The following is a 10,992-nucleotide window of genomic DNA, read 5'->3' on the forward strand; positions in this document are numbered from 1 at the left end:
TTACCATCTCTTCCAGAATGATTCCAGCTTCCTCAGTACACTTCATGAAGTCTACTTGCAGGTTCTGACCAAGAACAAAGAAAACCACAACTTATGACTGGAGCAGAGTAAATCTGAAGGCAGTGTTGACCTCAGAAACAAATAGGCCTCATCATGGAAACTTCTAAACAGAACACTGAGTTTTGAGAATCCTGAAATTGAGCCTATGAGAGACTCATTCCTTAAGAATGTTTTCCAAGTGACGTTCTCAGTGATAATGGAGATTTCACTGTGAAGCATCACCAGCAGACCTTTGTTTTGACAAAAAAAAAAAAAAAAAAAAAGACCATTGTGTTAAGTTAAGTTGTGTGGGTGTTTTCATCAGCTCTAAGCAAGTTTGTGAAATAAGAAATCTGATTTTCAGCTCGCTTTTACATTCAAGGTCTTGGGGAAGAGGGGTCACCACCAGCCTTGCAAAAGAGTTCAGCCCAACCCACACTCCTCTCCCCTCCAGTCCCCCCTAAAAACTTGAGTGTTAGGCTGGTAGTCAGTTTCTGAAAAGAGCAGAAGTCAGCTCTGTGCAAAGTAGCTTCGAGTTTTAAGGATCAGAGGTTAAGTTGAGAAATTCAGACTGCTTTGTTCAAGTGAAGTATATTTTATGTGACTGCCCCATTTGGGCCTTAAAAGTTCTGAAATTTCTTAATTGTGTTTTGTTTTTAAGTGTTCCCAGTGCTGCCATGCAGCGGGCTCCCAGTACAGTGATAGCATTAGAATTGGGCCCTATTGGGCCATGGTGGTGTGGGAGCAGGCATGGCACACCTTTGAAGTAAATGCTGGGTTAAAGCCCAAATTCTATCAAAAATCTTCACTATAAGTTAGACTCTCCAGTAGTTTTGAAAATGTTAAGTTTGTGTGTGAATCATAGCCTTATTTTCCTTTTCTGTCTAAACACAGTTACAAGTCATTGTTAATTGTTTTCCTTATTAACACTTGGACAAAAAGACCAGTGGACCAATCTGACAAAGCCATTCTGGTTCCATTTCTCAAGTCTACTGAGACTAGTTTTAAAGCTATGCAGAAAAGGGAACTGTTACTCACACTGCCCTTACGTTATTGTAGAATATGGAGTTAAAAACAAAGTGTAAAATTCAGAACTTTACCAATGTATTCCTAGGCTGAGTACTTTTGCAGCCCAAAGTGTGAAAATATGTAAAGATGCTTTGTTATGCTGCTATTGATCTGCCATGATTTATATTTATTCTTTTATGGCATGTAATGGTGATTAGTAATATTTTAATGTAGATTTTGATTTATTTCAGCAATAGTAATTTTAAGATATTCTTTGAATGAAAGTGTCTTCATTTCTATGATACAGGTCATTTTGTAGTATTTAACCAATTAAGATGCACTGCTTACTTTTCTGAGCACTATTTAATGATGGGGTCAAAACCCAATTGGCTCAACCAGCTAGCGTAAGGATTAGCTGTGAATAATGCTGACAGATGTGATGGTTCCTCGGGAACAATCATTTAAGCTTTAATGGTAACTCAATCATAAATCCATAGATTTTTTTTTCTAGCTGAGATTTTAGAAAATTACTTGTGAATGACATACTTGTTTGAGTTTGATCTTAGTTTTTTAGCATAAAGAATACTTTGATTGGATTTTGTTAATCTAAACACACTTCCTGTACAGCTTCTCTGCTTCCCTATTTAGTGTCTTTTATTGCTGTCTGCCTAGTTATTTGTGAATTGTGCAGATGTCAGGGAAGCTTCTAAGTTCTCATATTCAATTAGGAATAGTTTGTTTTCAAAGGTAGTATAAATATTCAGCAACCAAAAATGAATTGCTCGTGCATCAGCGGGGAAAGAGAAAGTTACAGTAAGATAAGGAGTGTTGCTGACGCCAGGAGGTGGTGTCCATGTAGTCACGTGACTGCTCTCAGAAAACAGTTGCACTAGTAGGTTTGCTCACCCCCAAGTGTAGTCTCACTGGGCTTTGGTAAATGGAAGAATCAAAGGGTTCTGTTTACGATAGACATTTGAATTGAAATGATGATTTGAGTATGTGTAATAGTATGATAGAGTTAAGAGAGAATATCCTGAAGGGGGTCTGTAATCAAATCTGTTTAATTCCACCCTCTAATCCAAGGAATGAATATGATAGACAGTAAAGAGAATCTGTGATAAGTTTTCCTTAGTGTGAAAGTAAACTTTTAAGTGCCCGAGTCATGGAGGCTTGAAAAGGGTAAACCTGTTTCAACTCCCAAATTTATATATTCATTAGGGAAGCATTTAGGGAAAATTCAGGAGCCAGAAGTTCACCGTCATTATTACCAGGAAGTTCAGGCCAGAATGAGTCCCTAGAGAAGTCAGGCCAAGCCTGAATAGTTGCAGTTGGATGACCCTGGCCCGAAAGTTGTGGTTCAGTTGCCTTATTCCTTTTTCAGGCTTCTGTCCAGAACCTCATGCTCGTTTAGGTTGCATGTTTACATTACTGCAGTGACTTTACTGGAATCTTAGTTTTAAACCTTAGTTGAATCAAAATGTACACCAAAACAGATGCTTCTTGCTGGGTTTGCAGGACTCCAGGTGACCGGCGTTTAGGCTCCCCTATCTGTACACCCACCCTCACCCCTGTGGATGGCACTACTCTTTTGTTGTAGTAAATGTGATGTCTTTGAATGGACTCTCACCTCCCAAACAACCTGTTCCTTTAAGGCAGAAGCTCCTCCTCATTGTGCATCTCTCCCAAGGTTTATAAGGTTTGACTTTGAATCTGAAGTTTTCAAGTGACTGTCAGTGTCAGGAGAAGCATTTCATGCCATCTGCATGTGAGCGTGAATGTCCACAGCTTAGCATCGAAGGCTTTTGGGTAGCCATCACCAAGGGGTTTTGTTAAGAGCCCTAAGTTGACCTGGGTCCTTACTTGCCAGAGGATGCACAGGCTTAGTTTAGAATATGACCCGATTTTGCATGTGAAGTATTTGTTCTTTTTCCACCTATGTTTTCTTGTAAAAATTGTAAACCCCATCAGATCTTCTACTAGGTAAATATTTTTAAACCATGCAGCTTTATTACTCTCCTCCCCAAAGAATGTAGTTTGAAACTTTCTCATTTTGGTAGTACAGGCCATAACTGCCATTGTATTACTAACAATGCAACATGAAATTGAAGGTGCCTACCTGCTTAAAAAACAAAATCAGCCATCATACTGTATCTCTGGGCAAGACGTAGAACACAGAGGGATGAGAGGTGGCACAGGCACAAGTGGGCTCAGCCCGCGTGAGCGAAGACGAGGAATCACAGAGACGTGCGTCCCACGTTCTTGCTGCGCATTTGCTGCTGAGCATGTGTTTCTTTCTTACCTGTCTTTGGTTTTCTTCATTTGTATTCAGAGGGCCCTCTGGAATCAATGGTGCCCTGTGTGTTCAGGTGTCTAAAATGTTAAGATCTGAACCAAGTAAAGCAACTTACACTGGCTTTTTAAAAGCTGTGCTTGAGAACATTTCTCTGAGTGGGCCGGGGCCTCAAGGAGCCTGTTTTTCAGCAAATTCAGCAGGAGAGATGTGTGCAATGTTTCACTCGGTTTTGTATTTGACATCTTCATTTGAAATGCTGAGATGCAATATCGTTCACTTTGAATGGGGAAAATGCACAATTGTGTTTCCCTTTTATCTGTGTGATTCCTTAAGAAACGTGTTTTTAAAATATGTGTTCTAAATGGTTTTTTATTCTGTATTATTGCTTTGGCCATGTGGCTCCCATGATTTTCAGTGTACCAGAGTCTCAGCTCCCTGCAATGTGGGGGTGAGCAGCTCTGAACTACAGCAAGATTTCTGTTCCATGAGCGCAATACGGCATCATTAACATTTTTAATGGTATGGATTTTATACCATCTGTGTATGTTTGCAAATATTAAGTTATTACCTGTTTTCAAATGAGCATTTTTCATCCTAAATTTTATATGTTTGCAAATATATTTTTTTAATAAAAGTTCAAAACCAAGTTTTAGCACCTACTATATTTTCATTGTGTTTTTATTGCATTTACAGAAACAGGAACTTTTGGATGAGTTGCTGCACTTTGCCAGAGCCTCATACTGTGAGGGGGTGTGGGGTAAGAGAACAAAACCAACAAACTCTTGTCTCCCTGTTTCCAACCTGAGCCCCAGGGTTTCTGCATTACATGAGCACTTCTCTCCCTGGTAGCTAAATTTTCAGTGTGTAACTCAAGAGGAGACATCTAGAGAACTTTATTTATTCCTCTAAGGTGTCCCCAGATCGAGGGTACAGTTCTAATTACGGCCCAAAACACTGTTTTATAGGGGCTTTCCAGCCGGGTCATTTCCCAGATTCACTCAGTTCATGTGTAATGAGCTGTCATATGTGCCAGGCATCCAGGATGAGAAGGAAGGAGGAAAAGAGGGTGGGAAGAAAGTAAAATATGATTATTATGGGAAATAGAGGGGGAAAAAAGCGTTAATCCTGTCTCCCTAATAATTGTTCACATTAAGTATGTTTCCAAATACTTCTCCCTAAAATATTTGCTATACCTGCCTGCTTTCTCGGGGCAGAGCATAGGCTTAACTCTTGCTGTGTGACTATGTTGTACACACATACCAGTCATCACTAATGCAAGCTCATTCACCACTGAAGGATTGCTGTCGTTATTTTCTTGATCTTCACAATAACCCATGTGAGGGAGAAGGGAGTTGAAGCTGAGCGTGACTGAGGACGTGCCAAAGGCAGCTGCTCATTAAGCCAGTGGTGAGTGGAGCACCTAAAGCCCAGCAGACCGGAGAGCTGGTCTAGAATTTTTTCTTGACTCTGTTGCCTCCATGACAGATATTCTAGATTGCTTTTTATAGTTCCTTAGGTCACTCGTTACCACTGTTTATTCGAAGCTAGAGTGACTTGCTCACCTGCTACTTTTCAGCTGTCATGAGCTAGGAAACCAGGGAATCATGTTCATCAGGATTTCATGAAAAACTAAGGTGACCGGGTCCTAAACAAGAGCTGTAGGGGTTGGGATTTTAGGCTTCCTGGTTGTTTCTGGTGATGTTTTCACTCACTGTTTATGGATCCTGCTTCATAAGAGCAGGAGGGCCAGCGGGGCTCAGAGGCATCCTGCCAGGACACCGGTGGAGTGAGGAAGCCGAGGCCCAGGGCAGAAGGTGGGTGCAAATCCAGCACTCCTTTCTCCTCCACCACCATTGCTGCTTTCCAAGTCAGGGTTTTAAGATTTGAAACAAGTTTATTGTCTCAGTCCCTCTCACCCATCCCAGCTTGACACAGGTACAGTTTTGTGACAAGGAATACTGTTATTTCAAAATGTGCTTTTGATGGTCACCTCCTCCTTGAAGCCTTCCCTGATCTGCAGCCTTAGCAGGCAATTCTTTGTACAGATCACAGGACAGGGCCGCAGGACACACAGCCCCTGCTGACCTGTGACCTGTGACCTATGAACCAAAAACCGAGAGAGGATCATCTTCCCTGAGCATCTAGCACAGTGCCAGCACACAGGCCTTGGTAAATGGAACGAACAAGTGAATTAATGAGTGAATCAAAGGGTCAGTGATGGCAAAACCATGTCACTGTCTTGCCTGGGTGACCAGCACCAGCAGTACGTTTCTGTCTGGCTCAGTAGCATAGAGCAAACGCTTTTTGGAGGCCTTGGAGTCTCTAAGTCACAAGAACAGGATGGCTGGCTAGATGTCATTGCTAATTCTGAAGGTGGGGGTGGGCTGAGAGATAGTAAAAGCCATTGTGTTTGGAGGGTAACCCTCCTGAGCTTGGGCCTTCCCAAAGCTCCTCCTCCTCCCAGCCAACCTATGAGGGAGGCGCTGGTATGGCTTCACGTTTCCCAGGAGGAGCTATGTGGCTCAGAACAGGGAAACAACCATGCCCTTCTCCAGAGTGCTCCAGCCCTACCCTCAGTAACCATCACCTCAGCTATTCAACAACTGTGCAGGAGAAAATCCACTTCATCTCCCCACAGCAAAGCAAAAACGTTCATCTTTAATATCCAGGGGAACAAAGGCCACCTCCACCACGCCAGCTTGCCCAGGGAAACCAGGAGCTGTCAGGAGAGGGAACAGGATGGTGATCTCTCTGCACTCCCTCCCGCAGGTGGTGCAAGTGGGACCCAGCTGGCCTAGAGGCGCCAACAGGGCTGCCCTAGCCAGCCTGGCCTGGCGCCCCTAGGCAGCAGCTGATGGGGGCTGTTGAGGCTGCTTCCTGCTCCCTACCCAGGGAGGTGCCCAGGCTCCACTCCTCAAGTTACAAGCTACAGTGACTAGGCACTTTTTCTTTGTGAGCCAGGAAAGCAGGCCCAGCATAGCTTGGCCAGGCTCCATGCTGGTGCTCACCTTTCAGGAGTGCCAGGTGTCTCCAGCCTTGGCCCTCTGAGATGACTCGGAAGGTCAGCCACTACACCTGGTCCTGGGACTGGCCAAGGGACACACAGTGGTGTGTGACCAGAAAAAAGTCCTCTTTTCCGGAAGCACAATGCTTGGTGGAGTGAAAGCATGAGTGATATTTGTTACCATACAAACACGATAGCAACACAAATGTCCACCCAAGGTGGGACACTGAGTGACCTTCCTCTTCACCAGTCATATTCCTGGGAGAGAAAAGCACATGGACTCTGTAACGAAGGATTTAAGATGCCCAGCAATGTAAACTGGCAAGACGTACAGAAGGGTCATGACTTCATTTGAAACATTCATGTTCATGGATAGAAAGGGGGAAAAAAGACTAGAAGGAAAATAACCAAGATGTCCGTGATGACCCCTGGATGGTGAGATTATGGAGAATGAAGTTGTCTTCTTTGTGTATCAGTCAGGGTCCAACCAAAGAAGTAGAACCTGCAGACCTCAGTTAAGAGATTTGTGGCAAGGAATTGGATTGCTCCATGGGGGGGCTGCAGGGCAGGCTGGACCCTCAGGTGAGCTGCCACAGGCAGAATACCTTTTCTTCTTCAGTCTTTCAGCTAACTGAATCAGATCCACCCAGGTTATCTAGGATAATCTCTTTTACTTAAAATCAACTGATTACAAACTTTAATCACACCTACAAGAGATACCTGCACAGCAACATTTAGGTTAGTGTTTGATCAAACTGTGTCTGTAGCCCAGCCAAATAGACACATAAGAAAGACCATCACATTATTTTTGTTAAATTCTCAAATTTTCTACAAGGAACATGTGTTACTTATATAATTTTTTTTTTTTAAAAATAGCAGTAAATGACAAAACCACCATGAGATACCAATTTGCACCTACAAGGCTGGCTAAAATAAAAAAGATGAATGTTAACAAATATTGACAGCCAAGAAATCAGAACCCTCATCCATTGCTGGTGAAATTGTATAATGGTGCAGCCACTTTAGAAGACAGTTTGATCGTTCCTCAAACAGTTAAACGTGAAACCATCATATGATCCAACAATTTCACTCCTAGGTATATACCCAAGAGAACTGAAAGTATATCCGCACAAAAATGTTTGTGTCAACATTCGAGCGGCATCGTTCACAATAGCAAAAAGGTAGAAACAACACAAATGTCCAGCAACCCATGAATGGATAAACAAAATGGATGTTATCCATAGGATGGAAAGTTATTAATCAATAAAAAGAAGTACTGATACAAGCTACAATATGGATGAGCCTTGAAAACTAAGTGAAAGGAATCACTCACGAAGACCACACATCATAGATGAAATGTCCAGAATAGGCAAAGCCATGAAGACAGAAAGCAGGTTAGAGGTGGCTGGGCCTGTGGGGGAGGGGGAAATAGGGAACTACCACTAACGGGTATGAGTTTCATTTTGGAGTTACGAAAATGTTTTAAAATTAGATCATGGTAATAACTGCACAAGTCTATGAATATACCAAAAAATCACTGAATTGTACCCTTTAAAAGGGTGAATTTCATGATATGTTAATTATATCTCAATAAAGCTGTGATTTTTATTTTTTTTTAAGCAATAAATGAGAAAGGAAGGAGGAGAGAGCGCCGCATGTACCTGGGTGAGTTGCTTCCCAGCAAAGTCGAGTTGCTGTTGAATTATCCTGTCTCCCGGTTCCTTTTCTCACCCTTACCTCCCTGTCATGGAGCTCTTGCCCAGGGCCCAGGACCCCAGAGTCTGCAGCTGTCCTGAAGAAAACCATCTACAAAACTCATCCCAGAATACTCTCTTCTCATTGATTTTCCCTTTGCTCACTGGCCACGGGGGTTTCAATACCTTCCGCTGCCTACATACCACTGCTGGGAAGAGCTTCCTGTCCTGTGAAAATGACGGCAGCCTTCCACCCTTGAATTTGGTTCCCTCAGGCAGAGAAGGGAAAATGAGAAAACACCTCTGTGTGTTTCTGAGAACATTTTACAGATGTGATGAAACAGCAGCCCAAAGACATGAAGGGATTCCACCCAAGGCCTCCCCTCTCCCCCAGCACATGCTGGGACCTCTCTACTAAGGCAAAGGTCACAGAACCAGACTTTCTAGAGAGCTCATTGCCAAAGATGGATCAAGGGCATTAGAAGGGTCGCCACCCTCTGACCCAGTAGAACTCTGATTAGGAGATGACCTGCCAGGAGGACAAGGATTTAGGTACCACATGTTAACTGCAGGATAATATATCCTGGGGAAAAAACTGGAAGCCCTCACTAAGGGATGGTTAGGAAATGAAGACACAGTTCCATGATGGAACAATAAACGGCTAGTAAAAATGACATCTTTGAAAAATTTTGGCATGCTAATGGGAAAATGGAAGAGAAAAATTATAAATTGTATCTGATCCTGACAATGTGCCCCCAAAAATCCCACAATAGCAAACACATTGAGAATAACCCCACTTCGCTCAGCCCCTGACCTTTGACCTTGTTTTATTGTTTCATAACAATTATAATAAGTTGATCTTTGTCAAGTGAACAAATGACTTTAACAGTGGTCCTCTTTGGGTAGGATTTGGGATCAGGTACAATTTGAATTTACTTTTTTTTTTTTTAGTGGAAGAACTGGGGCTTGAACCTAGGACCTCATGCATGCTAAGCATGCACTCTGCCACTGAGCTATACCCCCATCCCCCAATTTGAGTTTACTTTTAAATTTTCTATACCTTTCAGGTTTTTACAATGAGCATATTTTACTTTTATGTTTAAGGGGGAAAAGTGCTTTTTAAAAAACAAGAACAAAAACAAAAGTCAAATCAAGAAAAACAGGAGGTTCTGTGAGTTGAACTGTGTGTGTGTGATCTCACTTTCCTGGAGACAACGTTATCAAAAGAAACATCTCCCCCAAAATGCCTCTGGAAGGAAATTTCAGGCGTTGAGAGGAGAAATGGGTTCATTAAAATTCAATCATGGGAGGGTACAGCTCAAGTGGTAGCATGTATAAGGTCCTGGGTTCGATCCCCAGTACCTCCTCTAAAAATTAAATAAATAAATAAAATTACCTTCCCCCCAAAATAAACAACAACAACAACAAACGAAAAACAAAAGAACAAAATAAAATTTAAACTCAATTAATCAACCTACAAGCCTATACAGAGTGTCCAAGAACAGGCCCCTGCAGGCCTTAAGCCTTGGATATGAGTTAAGAAAAGTGTGTTGAGGACCCAGACTGGGATGTTGGCTCCACTGCAAGCCCAGTGCTGGCTTGGGCCCCCAGTGCCAGCCCAGGCGTGCCTCAGCAGCACACAAATAGGCCTGACCTGCCAAAGTGATGCCCAGTGCTGTCACTCAGGGACACAGCTGCTTAGGACCCGTTCACGCCTCATCGGTGTCCACTCAGGGAACGTGCCGGGGCACATTGGGATGGCTTTGCCCTGAATTTCATGCCATTAGCAAAGCAAGGGCAGGAGGGGCCCTCACTGGTGAGCGCCCACCGCCTGGGGGTTTGCTCGCAACCCGAAAACATCCAGGACAGGCAGCAGCCTGGCTTATAAAACACAGGGGCATCCTTACATAATCATGAGAAATTACAAGAAAAAAGCACATTCATAAAAGTGCACCTCCCAATCTCAACAGTACTTTTTTCAAGATGGAATTTCATTTTGCTTTTTTGGGGATTATAAGAGTCAACAATGTTCAGTAGCACTAAATTCAAACAAAAGAAATTTGTGAAGTAGAAACCAAAAGTGCCCCTCAACCCAACCCTGCGAGTCCCCCATGGCTTGGAGCTTGTCTTGCAGCCTCTGTTTAGCCCGGGCACACTTACAAACATGCACATGCATGGGTGCACACGCACACAGGCATATGTGCACATGCACACACGCTTTTATTTATTTTTAACAGAAATAGGATATCACACTCTACCTGCTGTTCTATACCTTGCTTTTAACTCATTAACATCACAGACATCTCCCCACCACATGCTGAACTTTCAGCTCTTCATTCAGCCCACGGGGCACCCAGCAAGGCACTGATCTCAGGTCTGTCCAGCTCCAGAATCCAAGTCCTAATGGTCTTCTAGTGTTTTCCTCTGAAGAGTTCTCAGAACCCCAAACAGAATTGCCTGAGGATCTTCTTAGAAACGCAGAGTCCCAGGCCCTGCACCGAGATTCTGATTCAGAAGGTTAGATGTGGTGCCCCGGGATCTGTGTGTGGAATAACTGCTGCAGGCAATTCTATGACCCAGCCAGCTAGGGGACTGTCATGTCTGGTGATTAAGGACACTAGGAGCTACAGTTCCCCGCAGATCCCTCCAATATACTTCAGAATATACCCATGTCTCAGGAGGTATGTTCTTCACACTGATTGGGTGAAATGACCAGGCAGGTGGCCACAGCCCCTGCCTTCTGCCATCACAGACATGCTTGCAGGCGGAGCTTCCCTCAGCATCATCTCCCAGGCACAGAGTTCCCAGTGGAAGTACACAAGCATGGTGGGAGCCTTTGTGTCCGAGGGTCCGACAGGTTCCCAGGGCTGAGCAACAGGAGGAGCTGGACCTAAGCTCTGCCCTGTGCCTTAGCTGAGGCACCCAGGCTTTGTGGTGACACCAAACTGGGACTC

At 43.6% G+C, this 10,992-nt stretch overlaps 1 protein-coding gene across 2 annotated transcripts in view; it reads left to right on the top strand.

The window, feature by feature from the left end:
- Positions 1-4,000, top strand: part of DCP1A (decapping mRNA 1A) — a 50,291-nt gene extending 46,291 nt beyond the window's left edge. For both annotated transcript variants that reach the window (XM_006190380.3, XM_006190381.3), the window contains one exon: positions 17-4,000. In XM_006190380.3, coding sequence (XP_006190442.1) covers positions 17-97 — 81 coding nt within the window. In that variant the 3' untranslated portion in view covers positions 98-4,000. The remainder of the gene's footprint in view (positions 1-16) is intronic.
- The last annotated feature ends 6,992 nt before the right edge of the window (positions 4,001-10,992 follow it).

The sequence above is a fragment of the Camelus ferus genome, chromosome 17 (assembly GCF_009834535.1).
Source record: "Camelus ferus isolate YT-003-E chromosome 17, BCGSAC_Cfer_1.0, whole genome shotgun sequence".
Classification (NCBI taxonomy): domain Eukaryota; kingdom Metazoa; phylum Chordata; class Mammalia; order Artiodactyla; family Camelidae; genus Camelus; species Camelus ferus.